Source organism: Metarhizium acridum (assembly GCF_019434415.1).
Source record: "Metarhizium acridum strain ARSEF 324 chromosome Unknown scaffold_31, whole genome shotgun sequence".
Lineage (NCBI taxonomy): Eukaryota > Fungi > Ascomycota > Sordariomycetes > Hypocreales > Clavicipitaceae > Metarhizium > Metarhizium acridum.
Window position 1 is genome coordinate 1,700,395 of NW_027094018.1, and position 21,541 is coordinate 1,721,935.

At 39.9% G+C, this 21,541-nt stretch overlaps 3 protein-coding genes across 3 annotated transcripts; 2 read left to right on the forward strand and 1 right to left on the reverse strand.

The window, feature by feature from the left end:
• Positions 1-7,433: 7,433 nt before the first annotated feature.
• Positions 7,434-10,040, forward strand: GLN4_1 (Glutaminyl-tRNA synthetase). Its single transcript, XM_007812397.2, has 3 exons — positions 7,434-8,149; positions 8,218-9,455; positions 9,532-10,040. The coding sequence occupies exons 1-3, from the start codon at positions 7,585-7,587 to the stop codon at positions 9,613-9,615; spliced, it is 1,887 nt and encodes a 628-aa protein (XP_007810588.1). The 5' UTR covers positions 7,434-7,584; the 3' UTR covers positions 9,616-10,040.
• A 1,483-nt stretch (positions 10,041-11,523) lies between these two features.
• Positions 11,524-15,850, forward strand: TEF3_1 (translational elongation factor EF-1 alpha). Its single transcript, XM_007812398.2, has 3 exons — positions 11,524-12,122; positions 12,406-15,362; positions 15,441-15,850. Exons 1-3 carry the CDS (start codon positions 11,971-11,973, stop codon positions 15,497-15,499), a joined length of 3,168 nt encoding a protein of 1,055 aa, XP_007810589.2. The 5' UTR covers positions 11,524-11,970; the 3' UTR covers positions 15,500-15,850.
• Positions 15,851-16,004: 154 nt separating this feature from the next.
• Positions 16,005-20,002, reverse strand: J3458_005368 (uncharacterized protein). Its single transcript, XM_007812399.2, has 3 exons — positions 19,789-20,002; positions 18,886-19,518; positions 16,005-18,708 (listed from the first exon to the last, which is right to left on the reverse strand). Exons 2-3 carry the CDS (start codon positions 19,374-19,376, stop codon positions 17,526-17,528), a joined length of 1,674 nt encoding a protein of 557 aa, XP_007810590.2. The 5' UTR covers positions 19,377-19,518; positions 19,789-20,002; the 3' UTR covers positions 16,005-17,525.
• Between the last annotated feature and the right edge of the window lie 1,539 nt (positions 20,003-21,541).

Consider the following 21,541-nt stretch of genomic DNA (forward strand, 5'->3'; position numbering starts at 1 on the left):
AATATATTCTAATATTTATAAAAAAAAGTCTAATAAATAATATAAGAATACTTAAAGTTTATTACTTTTATTTATAAAATATAATATTATTAATAAAAATAATTACTAAAAATAATTTATAAAATAGCTATACCTTTTAAGAGCTAAAGTTAAAGACCTTAATAAATAACTCGCTTATAGTATATAATTATTAATAAGTTTTATTATAGCTTTAATAATATATTTTTATATACTCTTATATAAATACCTTTTAATAGTATAACTTAATTATATTACTTAATTATCTAAGAAATAATAGGCTTAAATACGCTTAATAGCGTTAATTTATATACTTAATATTAATTAAGGTAAGTAAAGCTATAATAGTATATATATCTTTATCTTTATATAAAAGAGTACTATACTTATTAACCTTTTTCTTTATATTATTAACTACCTATTATAAGATTATATATAAGGCTTTAAATAAGCTAGAATTTTATATATTAGCTTAACTTTATATAGCCTTTTAAGTAATATTAAGATATTAATATATAAATTATATTATATTTCAAGAGTTTAAAAGTATTAAGCTATTATTATAACTTATAAAATTTATAAGCTATAAAAAAATCACGTTAATATTAATAAGATAATTAACTTATTTTTAATTTTATTATTAAATTTACCCCCTTAAAAAGTTATATTAATATTAAGAAAGGTATTAATTAATTAATAAAGCTTATAAGCTTATAATAATATTAAAGTAATTAAATTCTATTAAGTAATAACGTTATATATTAGCTATAATAAAGTGTGCTTTAAGTATAAGTTACCTTATATATTTATAAAGATTACTTACGCCTTATTACTTTAAAAAAAATGTAAGGTAAGATTCTAAATTTATAAAAGTATTAGTAAAAATAATTGATAAAAATATTAGATTTATAATAGTAAGATATATAAGAGTATAAATAAATATCTTATACCTTAAGAATAATAATTAATATTAAATTTATATGTATTTTACTTATACTTTTAGTAATATCTTAAAGATAACTTTTAAGGTTACTATTAAGCTTAATAATTTCCTTTATTTTAAGCTTATAAGTATTATTCTAATAATTTATACTCTTTTTAATTACTATTATCTTAATAATATAAATAATCTTCTTAATAATAAGATTTAAAATATACGTAATATAGTAAATAAAGTAAATCTTAGATTATTATTATTTAAAAGGAATATACTATAAAATAGCTTTATAAAGGCGCTTTAACTTAAGGTAAAAGCTATTATTACTAGTAATAAATTTAACTTTCTTTAATAGGTAATATAATTATAAATTATTCTATTAAAGGTAATAAATAATCTCTTAATTTTACCTTTCTTTAAATATATTCTTAAATATATTAATTAAATTAAGAGTAATTATAAAAAGATTTTACTTTATATTAATAAAGTAATATAATATATTAAGTATTATTTAGGTTTAAATATTTTTAGTTTAATTATTAATTATTAATAATATTTATAATTCTTTTATAATATATTATAAAAGAGATTATTATATTAATATAATATAATTATAAATGTATTTTACTATTAATAGAATACTAGAGATTATAATACTTAAATAAAGAAATTTAAGGATATTACTAAAAGTAAAGTTTATAATAATATTTATAGCTAAGTATATTTAAGTAATAAAGACTAATAACTTCTTTTATATTTACTAGTATTATTCTAGTATTTTAACCTATAAATTAATTAATAAAATTAATATATATAAATAATATACTACTTACCTTAAATTCTTATCTTATATCTTTAAAAGGGTTTAATAGGCGGTTAGTTTTATAAAACTTAGCTTTAATAAGATATTTTAATATAATAAATATACTATTATTAGTTTAAGAAGTAAATAAGTAAGTAAGTATAATATAATAATAATTATATATAACTTTTAGTATACTATTTAACTATTATACGCCTTATATAAAGAACTCTTATATATAAGACTAATAAGAGAATTAAAATATTCTTCTTATAATTAAGCTTAATAATAAACTTATTAAATAAGTAATTATTTATTATTAATAGAATTTAATTATTAACTATTAAGTTATAAAGTTTAACTATTAAATAGAGTCTCTTATATTATATAAAAGATAATTAATATTTATAATTCTCTTTAAATTAATATCTAATAGGCGAATTATTAGTAATAAAGAAGAGAAGAATAAATACTCTTAAATATTATTATTAGAATTAAAATCTATAATAAAAAGAAATAATAAAAAAGGTTTAACCTTAAAGCTTTAATAAAGAGATAATAAGTAAAAATAATACATAAAATTCCTATTAAGTAAGAATAAGCGTGTAACTTATAATAAGATAATTAATAGATAGTTTTATGTAAAATTTTCTTATTATAAGATTACGCGTTTTTATTTTTTATCTCTTTTTACTCTTAAGTTCTTATTTATTAAATATAAGATAATAATCTTACTTATATAAGTATTAATTAGCTTAAGTAACGTATAAGTAAGTATTATATATTATATTTCTTATTCTTTTAATTATTTAAGATAAGTTTAATTATAAAGTAAAAGATTAAAATATATTATTATATAATAAAATTTAAGTTAATATTAAACTATAAGACCTATTAATAGCGCTTAAAAGGTAAGTGAAATATTATATATAAGTTTACCTTATTATACAGAGCTCTTACGAATATAGTAAATACAAGTGTATTGTGTATTGTATTTTGTATTGTATTGTATTTTCGTGTATTGTATTTAAATACATTACATTACATTAGTAAAATACCTATAAATGTATTTTAAGGAAAAAAGACCCTTGTTTTTTTAACTTAAAATTATAAGGCTAATTATAAGGGTTATAAGGAAAAATTTTATATCATTTAAAAGAGCTAAATCAGCTCTTTAAAATGTCTCACTTTTTACTATTATAAGTTACTACATTAAGAAGTTATAAGCAATTGAAAATGCGCCCCGCTTTACTTACTTTTTATTTTAAGACATAACTTTAAAGCTTAATATCTCGCTTAATATCCACATTTTAAGGTTAATTTTTAAAGATTCAAAATCACGTGACTTTTAGCTTTATTTTAATATATAATATGCTTATATAAGCATTTATTTATAATATTAAATATTTTATAGCCTTATAATACATTTATAGGTATTCTAATCTTGTAATGTATTGTAATATATTACATTACAATACAATACAATACAGTATAGTAAAAAATACAAAAAATACAATACATTTAGAGGTCTAAGGTCCTTATATATTTATTTAATAAATAAATACTAATATTTCTCTTTCTAATAAAACCTATAATAAATCTTCTTAAAAAAGCGTATTAAAAGACTAATATTATAGCTAAGTTTATTTTAATATATTATTAGGAGAATTATATACTTAATTAATCCTATAATAAAGTTTCCTATAATAATAATATATATAATTTATAATATACTAGAATTATATAATATAATAATTATTACTTATATAGTTAAGTTAAATCTTTAATAATAAATAGCTTAAAAAGAGAAAAGGGTTATTTATATTACATATAATATTTTATATTACCTATAAGCTATAGCCTTATAAGATAATATAAGCTAAGAGTTATTAGGTTTATATTACTAGAAAGTTAAGCTAATAATTAATTACTAAAATTAATTAATAAAAATATACTTATAATTTATTTATTATCCCTAATATTTTTATTTTATAATATTACTAAGAATTTTTTAAACCTTTAGCTTTAAATTAATATTTAAAATAACTTTCTTATTTTATTTTCTAAGTATTTAATACTTTATATTCTTTAGTCCTTTTAAGAGCTACTTAAGGCTTTTAATTACTCTAGTAATTTAATTATTAAATATAATAAACTAAAAATAAGCTAAACTAGGTAGGTTCTCCCACTTTAAAGACGTAGGTAGAGCTCTTATAAATATAGTAAATACAAGTGTATTATATATTATATTTTATATTGTATTGTATTTTCGTGTATTGTATTTAAATACATTACATTACATAACTAAAATACCTATAAATGTATTATAAGTAAAAAAAACCCCTGTTTTCTTAAACTAAAGATTATAAGGCTAATTATAAGAGTTATAAGAGAAAATTTTATATTATTAAAAAGAGCTAAATTAACTCTTTAAAATGCCCCACTTTTTATTACTATAAGTTATTATCTTAAAAAGTTATAAGCAATTGAAAATTCGCCCCGCTTTACTTACTTTTTATTTTAAGACATAACTTTAAAGCTTAATATCTCGCTTAATATCCACATTTTAAGGTTAATTTTTGAAGATCTATAATCACGTGATTTTTGGCTTTATTTTAATATATAATATGCTTATATAAGCATTTATTTATAATATTAGATATTTTATAGCCTTATAATACATTTATAGGTATTCGTATCCTGTAATGTATTGTAATATATTACAATATAATATAATATAATACAGTATAGTAAAAACTACAAAAAATACAATACATTTAGAGGTCTAGACGTAGGGAGCTAAGTCGCGTTAAGGTTACGTATATAACCCTAGCTATAAATATCGCGAATTATATTAATTTTACTTAGCTACTAATATAAACGATATAAGCGGCTAACTTATATGTATTATTTAATTAAGAACTTTTAATAGATTCTATAATATTACCTAGAAATAATTAGTAAAAGTAATTATAATAATTAATCACTAAAAGTAAGTATTTTATTACACTTTATACTATTAACTTAACTTATATAGTATTTTTTTACGATATAAGCGAGTAATAAAGTACTAGACTAATAACTCTATTAGATTAAATACCTTTAAAGTATTAAGTTATAAAAGGCGCGTAAAACTAATAATATTAAATATTTATTATAGTATTTAATATAAAGAAAAACTCACGTAATATTAAACTATTTATACTTTAAAATAGTAATCTCTTTCTTATAATTAAGCGGGTATATACGAAATTATTAAATTTTAAATTAAATTATCTTTAATATTTTAATAGTTATATTATATATAAGCTTAAATGTAATATAATTATTATTTTAAATTAATATTAGTAATATAAATAAAATAATATAAATAAAACTTACCTTAATTTTTTTAATTTAAATATCTTAAAAGCTTATTTTTATCTCTTAAATATTTACTTTTAAAATATCTTTATTAGAATTTCTTATTATATTTATATAATTTATAATATTATTATTAATATTCTTTTAATTTAAATTCTTATTATTTTTATCTCACGTTAATTTAATAAGTATTATATTATAGCTTTAATTTAAATGTAATTACTTCTTTATATTAGATTAATTAATATAAATAATTATTATAATTAAATAATACTTATTATTTTACTTAAACGCGTTACTTAACTTTTTCTTTAAGAGTATTACACGTTACTTTTAATACTTTTTTATACTTTATAATATTACGTAATTTTTTTAATTTATAGCATTACTTAATAAGTATAATATTTCACTTATTTTCTTATTTACGCTTAATAAAGGTTAATTATAATTAACGTTTTCTTACTTACTTTATATATACGTTTTATAAAAGCTTAAACTTAACTTTACGCTTTTTATTACTTAAATTAAAAGGTTAATTTAATAAGTAAAAATAATTAATATAATTATATATATATTATTATAAAAAACATTAAAATTAACTATAATTATAATGCTAAATTAATATAATATTACGTTAAAATAAAACCCTAAAAAAAGAATTTATATAATTATAAGTATAATTATTAAAAATAATTAATAAAATTTATATTCTATAATAAAAATAATATAAAAAGATATATTAAAAGTAATAAGATAATATATAAAAAGTTAAAATATATAAAATTTAATAGTAAAGTAAATATAAAGGTAAGGTAAATTATATATTTAAAGACTTTACTTTTAATATAGCTTTTATTAGCTATTAAAATTTCTTTATTACCCTCTTTTTTTTACTCTATTACTCTTTACTATTAATTTTTCCCGCTTATAGTTACTTTAATAAGTGTTTTTATTAATTATTTTTATTAGTTATTTTTAATAATAATATTATAGAGTATTTTAAGTAAAAATATAACGGTTACACGTAATTAATTTAAGAAGATAATAAATAAGAGATTATTTAATTAAGTAATTTTAACTAAAAGACTATACTACTTTAAACCTAATAATAAGTGTATATAATTATTATAAATAATTATTATAACTTTAACTTTAAATTAATTATAATACTTTAAAAAATCTAATGCTATTAAAGGGATACTTTACTTATTATTTTAAGGGTATTATTTTAGCGCTTAATAAAAGAGATTACTAATAATATAAGTATTTTTATTTCTCGCTAAAATCTTAATATAATTTAAGCCTTATAAGAGTTAATTAAAATAATATTAATTTAAATATTAATTAATATATAAACTATATATATATTCAATTACTTATTTACTTATTATACTTAGCTATAAATATTTTAAGTTAATATATAAAGTAAATTATAATTATATTTAAGAACTTTTATACTTTATATAATATATTAAATATCTTTTAAAAGTAAGATATTACCTTTTTATAAGGTTATATAAGAGGTTTATATAATTATATTTATTTATAATAATTATTTATATTAATTATCTTATAAGCAATTATAATAATTTATAATAAGGTAAAGAATTTAAAAATAAAGCTTATATAAAACGTTTATTAATAAATAAAAAATAAAAATATAAAGAAAAATTAAATAATATTAAAAGGGAAAAAATACTTAAACTTATACGTATAAAAGAAAATAAAAAGGTAATAGTTAAGCGTAAGAAACGTTAAGAATAAGAGAAAGAGAGAAAAAAGAGAAAAGAGAGAAAAGAAAAGAAAGTAATAATAAATTCTATTAACTCTTTAATTAACTCTTTAAAACCTAATAATTAAAGTTATATTAAACGTTAAAAGATAATACTTTAAACTTAAAACTTATTATAAATATAATTAAATATTAAAGAGTTAACGTTAATTATTATAATTAATTATTATAATTAATTTAAGGAAATTAATTTACATTATTATATTATATTATTATATATTTTATAGGTATTTATAAGGTACTTATCTTTTTCTTAGGTTACCCGTAGTATACCTAAACCACCTACATGATAAAATAGGTAGCCTACGAATAACCCAAGAAAAACTTGGATACCCACGGGTGCCCACGGGTACCCGTTTTTACACTCTAGCACCAGGGTGGTTGTTGAAGGCTCGGCTTAAGCCTTACGGTGCTAGATCGCCCTGGCCCTGACGCAGCTTCCCTTATCGTGCTTATCGCTGCCGCTTTGTGATCGAGCCCCCCGCCAACCACCCGGACGTTTTTCACACCCCGCCATCCTGCTCCTGAGTCACAAACGAGTCAGACCTGGCGGCAGAACAATAAACTCATACCTACACGGTCAACCTCGTACTGCGGATCCTGAACTTCAAATCAACCACTGAAGCGGCTTACATCTTCAATTGACCTACCTTTGCCGTAGGACTTGCGACAATGGCCGACGACGCCACAAAGAACATGGCCAAGCTTCAGCTTGACGATGTCACCGGTGAGATGGTGTCGAAATCTGAGCTGAAGAAGCGCCAGCAAAAGCGAGCTAGAAAGGCTGCGCAGGAGAAAGTCCGCAAGGAGAAAGCAGCAGCCGGTCCGACTCAGAAAACAACAAGCCCAGGTCCAAAGCCAGAAGAGATCCCTGCCGATCCCGAAGCCATGTTCAAGCTGGGCTTCCTCCACGATGTCTATAGCGAACGACCCGAAAAGAGGGTTGTTACTCGCTTTCCACCAGAACCCAATGGATATCTGCACATCGGTCATGCCAAGGCCATCGCTGTCAACTTTGGCTTTGCCAAGTATCACGGTGGTGTTTGCTACCTGCGATACGATGATACAAATCCAGAGAAGGAAAAAGAGGAATACTATACCGCAATCCAGGAAATTATAAAATGGCTAGGATTTGAACCGTACAAGATTACATACTCTAGCGACAACTTCGACAAGCTTTATCAGCTTGCAGAGAAGCTGATCAGTCTGGGCAAGGCCTATGTTTGTTCATGCAATGGTATGCAGCGGTTGTCGGCAATTGCTTCGTTCAGAATCTGTAAGGAGCTAAATCTCACTTAATCATAGATGTCGAAATCAAACTTCAGCGAGGAGGCGAGAAAGGAGCAACTCCCAGATACCGCTGCCAGCACGCCGAGCAAACCCCTGAGGACAACTTAACCAAATTTCGAGACATGCGCGACGGCAAGTACAAGCCCAAAGAAGTATTCCTCCGCATGAAGCAAGACATCACAGATGGCAACCCCCAAATGTGGGATTTGGCTGCGTACCGAATCAAAACGGACGAGCCTCATCACCGTACTGGCTGGGATTGGAAAATCTACCCAACTTATGATTTCACGCACTGCTTGTGTGACAGCTTCGAGGGAATTACACACTCACTATGTACCACCGAGTTCATCCTTAGCCGTGTGTCGTACGAGTGGCTCAACAAGTCGCTCGAGGTTTACGAACCTATGCAGAGGGAATATGGACGCCTCAACTTGACTGGTACTGTGCTGTCAAAGCGAAAGATTTCGAAGCTCGTTGACGAAAAGATTGTGCGAGCTTGGGATGATCCAAGACTCTACACTCTTATTGGTATTCGTCGACGTGGTGTCCCACCCGGTGCCGTTCTCAATTTCGTCAATGAACTTGGCGTCACTACAAACATCACAACCATAGCTACCAACAGATTCGAGCAAGTTATTCGAAAATACCTGGAAAAGACTGTTCCTAGGCTGATGATGGTTCTCGACCCGGTTCCTTTGGTCATTGAAGATGCTGAGGCTGTGGACATGGAGCTGCCTCTTTCCGATCGAGCGGACATGGGATCCCGTACAATTCATTTCACACCAACCGTTTACATTGATCGATCGGATTTCAGAGAAGTGGATAGCGAGAATTATTTCCGTTTGGCTCCTGGAAAGACTGTTGGCTTGCTTAACGCCCCGTATCCTGTCAAGGCTGTGTCTTTTACCAAGGATGAAGCCACAGGAAAGGTGACGGAAATCCGCGGTGTCTTTGACAAGGAGGCCGTAAAGGCCAAGGCATACATCCAATGGGTTGGCACCGAAGGTTCACGAAACGTAGAAGCCCGCGTTTACAATGCTCTCTTCAAGTCAGAAAAGCCAGACGATGCGGAAGGAGGTTTTTTGAACGATCTTAACCCAGACAGCGAGGTCATCTACCCGAATGCCGTGATCGAGTCGGGATTGGATGAAGTCAAACGCCGAGCACCGTGGCCCGAGGCTGCCGGCGAAAGCGAGCTTGGTAAAGGGGGTCCAGAAAGCGTGCGCTTCCAGGCCATGCGTGTTGGGTACTTTGTAAGTTCCAGCTGTTCATCATGCCCGTGAGACAGACAAGCGTTGCCCTGGCTGCTAACCATAACATTTTACATAGGCAATGGATTCCGATAGCACTGAAGACAAAATTGTATTGAACCGGATTGTAAGCTTGAAGGAGGATGCTGGCAAGAAAGAATAATAGAACAGGCATTTTGATGGGCGTTTCACGAGATGGAGATGGTGGTTATTCCGAATCGAGATGGTCCTGGGCTGGCAAACTACCTAGGTAGACGGGTAGGATCATAGTTGCTAGTGCGGCATTGAAAATCCGATGTGACGAGATTCTTTGTTCGTAATAGTCCCGTTGCATGATCAAAAGAAATACACGAAAAAAAACTAAAAACTTCCAATACCTTTGTGAGGACACTAGGGACCAATCCCCTGCCCTAGTTGACGAAATGCTCCTGTGTTCTTCTATGTTCCTTTATTCTTTCATCATCACACTCTCCACTCTCCACATGGCGAGCTTTCCTCCGAATAAGATAACATTGAAGATAAAAGGCGGCAGATAGCATGATTCGGCAGACAGTCCGACCACTGAGATAAACTTGCTGCGACAACGTGGCTGAAACACTAAAGCGGAGTGGAACGGAATAATTAGTAACTATCATGTCGTCCATGCATGCCTCCACCAGCATGCTACGCATCCAACGAAATGCAACGGCGACAGCCACTGACAGAAAGCAGTCTAGTTGTACGGCAGAAAGCTCTGACAGGTTTCAACGACGACTCAGGGACCGGGTTTGCCGAGCAACTACTCCGTACCTGCGGGCATGGGGCATCTGGAAACCTTCCCAGGCACGGTGGGAGCCGCATCCAACACACGATCCGACAAGTTGTCCGATGTCCTGCGTGAGTTTTGCTCATGGCCAATTGCGCACTTGTTGGGGTCTCCAAGATCGAAGCCGGGCCCCCATTGACGCAAGATCTGTCCGTGCCAGCCACGAGTATCCGCTATCACAAGCTATTTTTGGCTTGGGGCAGCGTCACTGGAAAACTAGAAAGGCAACATTGAACAACAGCAAAGTCGAGGTAGGTCCCTAGGTAAGTATCTTGGAGGTAGTATATGGAGCCTAGTTCGAAATAGAAGAATCGACGATGGACACTGGACAAGGACGGGCCTGACAACTACGGAGTAGTAGAAATTTTGTTGCCAGGCGGTTCCCAAGGGCCGACAGCGGGCGACTGGACGCTCCCAGCCAACCTACAGCCGCGAGACATTCACGGGCAGAGCTGAGGCTACAGTCAGCCTTGTTTGGGACCGAGAGGTCAGACACGCCTCGCGTGTAGTACTAATACAGTAGCGGCAACGGTGGATCAGACCTGACGGCATTCCCTTATCTCATCGCAGCATATTTTGACGAGCATTTCGCATCGAGACGACGATGGTAGGTAGTACTGCGAAGAACAACGGGGCAGGCCAATGGACTGTGCCCGTGAAGTCGCCCGTGCCGACCACCACGGCCACGGTAGCCGGTCGGCTCACTTGCCCTTTGATTTTTGCCTTGGCCGCGCCGCCTTGGGTCTCGCCGCCTCACCGTCTGAGCTGCCATGGCAGAGCCCTACCTAGGTACTTAGGGACTCGATGTCCGTTCTTGAGTTGGCTGCACTGGGGCACCTACTAAACAGGTACCAAGTAGTGACCATGTGCATGCCAAAAACCATAACCTCAGCCGCCTGCCCAGCCGGAAATTTTAAACTCTGGCACTCTGGCACTCTGGCACTCATCGCCCCTTGCTGTGCTTGTCGACACAGCACCTCAATCTCGAGCAAGCAACATTGAACGACGACGCCACCCAGGCTTGCCTCGCCCTTGGATCTGAAATCATCTGAAGCTGGCTGGCCGTGCTCAATGCCACACGGCCACGGCGACGACTCACCGCCTTTGCCTTCTTGCCACATCTGGCTTAGTGTAATCCGATAAAGCCCGATAAGCCCTGCTGGCTGCCAAATGGAGGGGCAGGATGCGAATTTTTTTTTCCCCCCTCGCTCGGCCCATAGCCCAGCATCCCCATCCGAGTTTTAGCGCACCCAGGCAGAAGGGCTAAGAAAAAAATACTTTGTGGAGGCCAGGACACATAAATCTTGTCCACCCACGTTTACGCACCCCCCAGAGTTTCTTCTCCTCCACCACCCCTATAAATCCTCTTCACGTCCCTTTCCCTCCTTATCAACTTCTTTTTGGTCGTCATCCCTCCAGACGAACCGCGGACTTGTCCTCCAAACTCGTCCTTGTTCTTCGTTCGAGTTGTTCTTTGGATCCTCCTCCTGTGAACAACCCTTCACCGTCGCCGATAGACAAAAAAAAAAGGGCCGCGATAGAGCAGATTCGACTCATCCATCGTCTCTGTGGGCTTTTCCGATAGAAAAAAAGGGCATTACTGTCTGGATAGATCTCGATAGACGTCGAATCGTTTTAGAGCTCTGTCACATTTCCTACGCCGCATTTAGACTCGATTTTTTTGCATCTTAATACCCCCCGATTACCGACACCATGCCTTCCGAAAACGCTCAGTCCGTCAAGGTCCTTGACGAGCTCTTCCAGAAGCTCACTGTCTCCAAGGAGGCTGCTGACATCAAGGAGTCTGCCAACCAGCTGGCCAGCTTCATCAACGGTCGTATTGAGGACCAGGATGTTCCCATCAAGTAAGTTTTTTTTGTCCTTGACTTGCCGTGGCCTCGCCAACACCCCGCGAGTTGGACCGACGCAGGCGCAGAATTTTTTTTGGTGCCGCCACAATAGAAGAGAAACCCCGCTAGTACGGGCGCTTTCCCCCACCATGGCACCCAATAGCACCGGAACCCATCACTCTATGGGGCCCCCGGACAGTGAGCTGCTGTTCGAATTCCAGCGCATTCAGACGCCTGGAATCCAGGTGGCCACGCCTCATTTCAGTGTACTCGGCCGCTAACAAATTCTCGCCATTAGGACTATCGACAACTTAAAGAAGAGCCTTACCAACAAGAAGGATGCCGTGGCTCGTGAGCAGGCTTGCGTTGCCATCCAGGCCATCGCTTCCCACTCAGAGGTTTCTGCCAACGTCGAGCCTTACCTGGTGGTCCTCCTACCCAGTGTCTTGGCTGCCGTTGGTGACAAAATTACCGCTGTTAAGAACGCTGCCACCGCTGCCGTCCTGGCCATTGCTGGCGCCATCAACGGCAATGCCTGCAAGGCTGTCCTCCCTGCCATCATGGAGTCCATCCGCAATGCTCAGAAGTGGCCTGAGAAGATGGCTGCTCTGGACTTCATCGATGCCCTGATCAAGACTGCTCCTGCTCAGCTTGCTTTCCGTGTCCCTGATTTGATCCCCGTGGTTTCCGAGGCCATGTGGGACACCAAGAAGGAGGTCAAGGAGCGTGCCTACAAGACCATGGAGCAGATCTGCCAGCTCATTGTCAACAGAGATATTGAGCGCTTCATTCCCGAGCTTATCAAGTGCATTGCCAAGCCCGAGAACGTCCCCGAGACTGTTCACTTGCTTGGTGCCACTACTTTTGTCACCGAGGTCCAGGAGCCCACTCTTGCTCTCATGGTCCCTCTTCTGGATCGTGGCCTTGCTGAGCGTGAGACTGCCATCAAGCGAAAGTCTGCCGTCATTGTTGACAACATGTGCAAGCTCGTCGACGACCCCAACATTGTCGCTCCTTTCTTGCCCAAGATGATGCCAGGCCTCCAGAAGAACTACGACAACTTGGCTGACCCCGAGGCCCGTGAGAAGACCAAGCAGGCCTTGGACACCCTCACTCGTGTTGGTAATGTCGTTGACGGCAAGATCCCCGAGGCCCGCAACGATGGTGACATCAACGTCGTCCTCGGCAAGCTCAAGGACATTCTCTCATCCAAATATGCCACCTACCTCGAGAAGATGGGCCCCGTTGCCGAGTACATTGCTGCTATGGCTGGTCAGCTCATTGACGAGAAGGAAAGTGAGAGTGCTGTGTGGGCTGAGAACCTCAAGGCTTATGTCTCTGTCATCACCGGCATTGACAACGCTGAGGCTGTCGTCGACACACTCCGCAAGCGTGCCTCCCCCGGTGCTGCTGAGGAGGAGGCCGTTGAGGCCGATGAGGAGGAGGGTGAGGACCTTTGCAACTGCACCTTCTCCCTGGCCTACGGTGCCAAGATTCTTCTCAACCAGACCCACCTTCGTCTTAAGCGTGGCCAGCGCTACGGTCTTTGCGGCCCCAACGGTTCCGGAAAGTCTACTCTTATGCGTGCCATCAACAACGAGCAGGTTGAGGGCTTCCCCAAGCAGAGCGAAGTCAAGACTGTCTTCGTGGAGCACGACCTGGACTCCGCCGATACTGAGATGACCACCATTGATTGGACCATGAAGAAGCTTGGCGAGGCCAAGGTCGATGTCACTCAGCCTGATGTCGAGAAGCAGCTTATTGAATTCGGCTTCACCCCTGCTATGATTTCCGGCGAAATTACCGCTCTCTCCGGTGGTTGGAAGATGAAGCTCGCCCTGTGCCGTGCTGTCTTCGAGGCTCCCGATATTCTGCTGCTCGATGAGCCTACCAACCACCTGGATGTCAAGAATGTCAAGTGGCTCGAGGACTACCTCACCAACTCCCCTTGCACCTCTATCATCGTTTCTCACGACTCCGGCTTCCTCGACAACGTCTGCCAGCACATCATTCATTACGAGCGCTTCAAGCTTAAGCGCTACCGTGGTAACCTGGCCGAGTTCGTCAAGAGAGTCCCCTCTGCAAAGTCTTACTACGAGTTGGGTGCCTCTGAGATGGAGTTTACCTTCCCTGAGCCCGGTTTCCTCGAGGGTGTCAAGACCAAGGCCAAGGCCATTCTGCGCGCCTCCAAGATGTCCTTCCAGTACCCTGGTACCTCCAAGCCCCAGATCAGCGACATCACTTTCCAGTGCTCTCTGGGCTCCCGTATTGCTGTCATCGGTCCCAACGGTGCTGGCAAGTCTACTCTTATCAACGTCCTGACTGGTGAGCTGATCCCCACTCAGGGTGAGATCTACCAGCACGAGAACATTCGTATTGCCTACATCAAGCAGCACGCTTTCGCCCATATTGATAACCATCTGGACAGCACTCCTTCTGAGTACATTCAGTGGCGTTTCCAGACTGGTGAGGATCGTGAGACTATGGACCGTGCCAACAAGATCATTACCGAGGACGACGAGAAGGCCATGGACAAGATCTTTAGAATTGAGGGTACCCAGCGCCGCATCATTGGCATCAACTCCCGAAGAAAGTTCAAGAACAGCTATGAGTATGAGTGTTCATGCGCCCTTGGTGAGAACGTGGGCATGAAGAATGAGCGCTGGACTCCCATGATGTCTGCCGATAATGTCTGGTTGCCTCGTAACGAGCTTCTGGCTTCTCACCAGAAGATGGTGGCTGATGTCGATATGAAGGAGGCTCTTGCCTCTGGTCAGTTCCGCCCCCTGGTCCGAAAGGAGATCGAGGCTCACTGCGCCAACTTTGGTCTCGATGCCGAACTTGTTTCACACTCCCGTATGCGGGGTCTGTCTGGTGGTCAGCGTGTCAAGACCGTCCTTGCCGCCTGCTCATGGCAGCGACCTCACTTGATCGTCCTTGACGAGCCCACCAACTATCTTGATCGTGACTCTCTCGGTGCCTTGTCCAAGGCCCTGAAGAAGTTCGAGGGTGGTGTCATCATCATCACTCACTCTGCTGAGTTCACCAAGGATTTGACTGAGGAAGTCTGGGCTGTCATGGACGGCAAGATGACTCCTTCCGGCCACAACTGGGTTGCCGGCCAGGGCAGTGGTCCCCGTCTCAAGCAGGATGATGACGACGAGGAGGACAAGTTCGACGCCATGGGCAACAAGATTGTCAGCACCAAGAAGAAGGCCAAGTTGACCTCTTCTGAGCTGCGAAAGAAGAAGAAGGGTAAGTTTTTATATATTCCCCGGTACCCAGCACAAGGGCTTTCCACCAGAGACAGTTGATGCTAACCAGTTGATACAGAGCGTATGGCCCGCCGCAAGCGTGGTGAGGAGGTTTTCAGCGACGAGGACGATATTTAAGCGCGTTCATACCCCAAAGTTGCTGTAATAATCTGACAGCGTTCCGCCGCCTTCTTTCTCATGACATTTTCTCCATGTTTATCTAATTTTCCTTTGTACGGTAATGAGAGGGATGGTAAAAGTTTTTAAAAGTTGCGATGCGTCCTGGGATATGATTGGCATGCTCGGGCCACCAATAGAGATGGCCTTATTACTTTGATGAAAACAAAGCATGTGCCTACACAGATTTCTCGAAGCAGCGATGGAGGGACTGGAGGACCCCTACACACGTTGATAGTAGATGAAAATCAAGGCGCTTAGGATTGATGGTAAATGGTAGATAGACCCGAATAGAATTGTCAGTAACCATCGAAACAGCAATAGCGTATCATGACGACGATGCCTAATGTGATAAAAGTATGTCACATATCTGTGGGACGACGAATCCACGTGGTTGGTAGGAAGATCAGTCTCCTCTCAGGCGTCGTCCGTGTACATGGCGGTGCAAGTTGCAAGAGAGTATGCCTACCCTGTACCATAGATGCTTTCTTTCGCGATCCCAACGTCCTTTTCCATTACCCATCTAAGTTTCACTCTTTCGGCAATATCTTTGGTGTTCTACTGTGATTATGCCACTACCGTCTTAAAATTTTCCCGCTCCAACATAACCGGCAGCAGCTGTCGCCGTTTCGAAAAGCCAAAAGCGCCTCCTAGCGACGCAACAGCCCACGACATCTACACAGCAAGCTTTCCTCAGAAACCTCCTTCGTCTCGCAGCCAAACACCCCGTCTCTCCAAAACCTCTCCCACTCCTGTAGGCTAATCACGACCCCCTTGCCCGATAGCCCGGAGGGGGGGAAACACCAGTGGTATTCCTACCGAGCTACCATTATCCGTCGGGGACTATCAAAGCCATCGCATCTAATCCCCCCTTTCTCCCGGGGGAGCCAATGGCACCGGCCTGATATCAGAGAAGGTGCTCAAAAGCCCTGTATACTGTGCACATGTCCCACGCACGAGTTGCAACGCCTTCTCCATCCACGAACGAACTAGCTTGGTAGCTCCCCAGGAGTCAGGACGATTTCGACCCGGATATTATCGTCATGTGTAAGAGATACGGGCCTCAAAGACACAAAGGTTTCTCGATAATTCTCCGCCCCCTGTCATGATGGCCCCTAGGACAAGTGCGCCCATTGGATCTTGTATCTTGGCGGTTCCCCCTTCATCCGGACATCGCTCGGCGATTGGCGTTTTGGTGAGCTGCCTACACGCCAAAACCCGCGTTTAGTTTATCTTGGGTAGGAGGTCGCAACATAAAGAACAGAACCATGACACATGGGCATCGCGTTCGTGAGGGGTAGCTGCGTTCCAACGACATTCCTCTCATCGTCCATCTGCGTTTGGACGCGATCCCATCTTGACGAACATAAGTGGAGGGCCTGCATATACCCTCGGAGCGTTCGCTAGGCTTGGAACCGATGGAATTTCGCAGTACTCCGGGGTCTTTATCATTGTTATGGAGCACCTGCCAGCAGCGGGAGGCGGGGAGGGGATGGTCTACAAATGCACACCAGATGCAGTTTGGATCCGGGGAAGACAAGGGCGAGGTGCGGAGGATGACCCATGTCCAGAAGAGGACACTGGGTATTGTGTGATGTATGTCATGACTCCAAGGGACGACCTGCCCTGCTAAGTCAACGACTAGTAGAATCAGATGGAACTGACAAGGAAATCACTACTGTAATGAGAAAATCCCAAGACACACGACACAAGCACTGCAGTCATGAATTAATCGATTTCGTCAACTTCTCGGGGTATATCATATGCACTTCCCAAAGCCCCCACAAACAATAGCGCCTGGAAAGCAGTCAGTTCTATCAGCCGTAATCTAAACTTGCGACAAGGTGCGCCCTTGGCAAACATCACAACATCTCATACAAGCCATGGCAAACATTGTCATGGGACAAATTCTATGTGCAACAAAAGTCTTCGAACCATGTCATCAAATGAAGCTCAAAGCACGCAACCCACGATGAGAGAATAAGACCTATTCATTCCTTTGGTGTGCTTTGTTCTTTCTGTTGATGCCAACTAGACGACCCATTTCGCTCCAGAAGCCAACAGGCTCGTGCAGAAAACTGGCCTCGTAGCGGTCAATAGTCGGCCGCTCCCACACCAAGTCAGCCTCATGCGGCTTGACGAAGCTGGTTCGCTTGTAGAACTTCCAACCAAAGAAGAGAATGGGAGCCAGAATTTGCATGGTGTAGTTTCTGAAGAAGCTCTCAACACTCCACGGAGTGAAGGCCGTGTATCCGTAGAAGATGACCACCAAACTTTGAAAAAATAGAGCAATATAGGCACAGTATGGCTGAAACCTCCCGTAGTATGGCATTGTCTTGCGATCAATTCCCTGAGCCTTGCAAGCGCGGTAGTAGAAAATGAAAGTCACTGACATGGTCAAGTAATCGATGATACCACCAGCAGTGATGAGATCGACGAGCCATCCGACAACCTTCCTTGAACCGTTGCCGACCTGAAGGAAGGAGAGAAAAGGGAAGCACATGACCACGCAGAAGCAGTAGATTGGGACACCGTTGCTCCAGCACTTTCGTAGGAAGGCCGGCGCACGACCTTCCAGAGCCAGGCCGTAAAGAGATCGAGTCGCGCAATAAGTGTAAGTGTTTCCGGCTGAGAAGATAGACGTGAACATGAGGGCGTTCACAATGTGGGGCAGAACGTCAATTCCCATATTCTTCATAGCAATAACATATGGCGAGGCAGCGGCACTGGAGCCATCTGCCTCGCCTTTCATAACGGCTTGGAGCGTTGGATCATTCCAGGGCACCACAATGCCAACACACAAGGCACTTCCGAGGAAGAAGAGGCCAAAACGCCAGTATATCGTCTTAAATGCGGTTTTGATGTAGATTCGAGGGCGCTTGGCCTCGGCGGCAACCATTGAGACGTATTCCGGACCAACAACAGCAAAGCCAGCGCTCCAGAGGGCGCCGAGAAAGCCCTCGAAGCGGCCCACGGCGCCTTTGGTGTGATACTCGGCGAAGGCGCCAGGATTATTCCAGTGTCGGAAGCCGTAGCGGTCGTGGGACGGGTTACCGCCAAGCATCGTCACGAATGTAAACATGAAGAGCATAAAGAGGAGAATGACCTTGCCTCCCGAAAGCCAAAACTCGGCCTCGCCGTAGGCCCGAACGGCAAGAATATTCAGTGTACTAAAATTCATAAGAAAAAAATGTTTAGCATATGACCTCTCGGAGATTGGGGAAGGACCGGGGGATAGGCGAGAAAAAGGGGTATACAGCGAAATTGTGCGCATGCCGTTATGGCAGGGATGCAACGACGCCATTTTCTTTTGTTTTCTCCACGCCCGGTTGGAGCACATATCTTACGCATAGCAAATAATAACGGCAATGCAGATGCCAGCAGTAGGTCCCGGTTTTGTGACTTCTTCGTTCCAAAATGACAAGACGAGGTTCAAGGCGGTAATTTCAAAGGGAATCAAGAGAGCTTCGTAGATGAAGAAGTTCCAACCAGTCATGAATCCAAGGGCATCATCAACCCAGTGGCCGGCCAGACGGATAAAACCACCAGAAACGGGCATGAGAACAGTCATTTCAGCCACTGAATTGTTAACACAAGCAAGAACTAGAGGATAGAGAATGAAGGCAATGAGCAAGCTGCCAGGGCCGCCTTTTGCCAGACCGGAACCGATACTGACGAAGAGCGCAGTACCAATGGAACCGCCAATGGCCACGAGCTGGATTTGGCGGTTATTGAGACTACGGTGCAGACCATCGGCATTATCGCCAGCGAGGTCGCCAACCTCTGGAGAGCCGGGGACCTCAATTTTGGAGCCCTTTTCCTCGTCGCTAGTCGCCATGATGGGCGAGTTTAAATCCAAACTGGCGGTTCCGGTGTCTTCTCAGTGAGAAGCTTTTCACAGCATATAATCGCAAATGAAAGCGTAGCTCACACGGGAACGAACCAAAAGAGCGCACCTCCTAGCGAGAAAGGGATCTTTGCTGTGGCGGAAGGATGTCAGATGTGGTAAGTGTAAGTCGATGACGTTGGAACATTCACACCGCACGTTCTACTCAATCAAGAGATATATATGCGTGGTGTGGTGTGGTAAGGATGAGGACAGAAGGAATGAAAAGAAAAGAAGAGAGGGGGTGGGGGAAATGAAGTTAGAGTGGTAGGAGGAAGGATTGGAGGAAAGAAGGAACAAGACAAAAAAACAGAGAGTTGAGTGTGGAGGGGGGAGGTCAGGATGTATATACGAAGGGACTAACCTGGGCAGTGAGACTAACGTCGAGTAAGTCACAAAAAAACTAGACACGCACAAGTCGACAACGACTCTGTTGCCTTACCGAAATGCAAGTACCATTCGACAATGTCAAGGAGTGTGAGCGTCAAAGAGGGATTGGGACGGAGTGGACGACGATGTGGATCTGCAAGTGATGCAGTTTGTGGAATCCTTGGAGTTTTATTCGTAGGTCCTAAAGCGGAACCCTAGACAAAAGCGTAGTTTGTGCTCGCGGAAGAGGGAAGAGGCAGCGAACATATAATTAATGCACGTGGTTGAGACTTTGAGACTCGATCGAGGCTTTGGACTAATAACGGGACTTTACGACAGACCAAAGTACCTGGAGACGCTAGTAAGAGGGCAGTGGAACGGAGTATTACTACTCATTGTCGCGCCATGCGTCTGCACTCGACGACAGGGCCGGACTAGGCTTGGCGTTTTTTGGGCCTGCCTGTTTCTGCCGCACTGTCTACTTGGTACTTACACCGCCACCTGCGCCCCATGCAAGGTTTTGCCTGCGAGCAAGGCAGGCGCAACCAAGTGTAGCCGTGCACGCGGGTTGCAAAAAAGGCCGCACACTCCGCACCCACAAACACACACACAGGTGTGCGGCCTTTTTTGCAACCCCCGTGCCGGGAGCAGGGGGTAGGTTAGGTTAGCGGACGTGGAAAAGCGGGCCGTGGGTCGTGACCACTGACAAGGCAGGGCAGCTGGGGAAGGGGCGCCCGGAGGCAATCTGACCAGCGCCGACTGGTTGAATCTGACCGGTCGACCAGTTCGATCTGAACGGCGGACTCGTTTGCCCTCGAATAATACATGCATCGGACGGAATAGCTATAGACGGTAAAATTGTTACAGCCGTCCTCAAATTTTCAACCTTTGGCACCGTAAATGGATTGTCTATCAAAAGGATTTGGCTTCTTTCTATGCTGGGAGATCCCACCCGCTCCCACAACCCCAGCTGGAGAAAGAAGATAGGTCCGGTTTCACATCGGCCGCCAGCAGCATCACTAGAGGGCAAGACTGAATCTTGGTGTAATACGGAGTACGTTGGCAGAAATGGGTGTCAGTGTCGTGTGATGTCGACTTATCCTCTGGCCGAGATCCGAGCACAGGTCATACCTGCAAGGAAGCTGGCGATCCTGCTTAGAAGTCCATTTTACTCGTCGTCAACAGACTACATTACTGAAATGGGGTGAATTTGGCATTTGCAGAGAAGCGTTACATCGGGTTCATAGCGATACCCGAGAACTGATTCCAATCATATTTGTGACCACCTCCATGCTGACACCCAACTGAACGGCTGTGGGTGTCATTCTGCCGAGAGGCGATGAGCCACCCGCTGGGTTAGCCAGGGCCTGTCGGCTTTGCCTCTCTGGGTTCTGGCATCGTTTGCCTCGAGATCAATCTTTGCAAGCTGGGCCTCTGGAGGGCTGCCTCATTCATTAGTGACGGATTGTCGTCATGACGTAGAATACCAGTAGCTTATGCTTCACCATAGCTGATGCTTCGCGCTGCGGTGGACATATCCGGGTGTTTTCCCCCACGTGGACCCTGAAAGGTCCCCAGAACCCTTTAGTTTATTCTGAATACCATCACAGGACTGTAGGACTCCGTATAGATGCATACGCCAGGTCGCCTGTGGCTCTAGTGGCTCCAATGCTTGGGCTGGTTCGGGTAATGAGTCGTTTGGAACATTAATAATTCGTACAGTCTTTGGGTCAGAAATTGGTAAGGAC

Bases quoted from the DNA above. Each gene is read 5' to 3' on its own strand.
- GLN4_1 (XM_007812397.2), top strand. From the start codon at position 7,585: ATGGCCGACGACGCCACAAAGAACATGGCCAAGCTTCAGCTTGACGAT. The intron at 8,150-8,217 runs GTATGCAGCGGT...ACTTAATCATAG, and splicing joins CTATGTTTGTTCATGCAATG to ATGTCGAAATCAAACTTCAG. The intron at 9,456-9,531 runs GTAAGTTCCAGC...CATTTTACATAG, and splicing joins CCATGCGTGTTGGGTACTTT to GCAATGGATTCCGATAGCAC.
- TEF3_1 (XM_007812398.2), top strand. From the start codon at position 11,971: ATGCCTTCCGAAAACGCTCAGTCCGTCAAGGTCCTTGACGAGCTCTTC. The intron at 12,123-12,405 runs GTAAGTTTTTTT...TCTCGCCATTAG, and splicing joins GACCAGGATGTTCCCATCAA to GACTATCGACAACTTAAAGA. The intron at 15,363-15,440 runs GTAAGTTTTTAT...CAGTTGATACAG, and splicing joins GCTGCGAAAGAAGAAGAAGG to AGCGTATGGCCCGCCGCAAG.
- J3458_005368 (XM_007812399.2), bottom strand. From the start codon at position 19,376: ATGGCGACTAGCGACGAGGAAAAGGGCTCCAAAATTGAGGTCCCCGGC. The intron at 18,709-18,885 runs GTAAGATATGTG...TATGAATTTTAG, and splicing joins GCCGTTATTATTTGCTATGC to TACACTGAATATTCTTGCCG.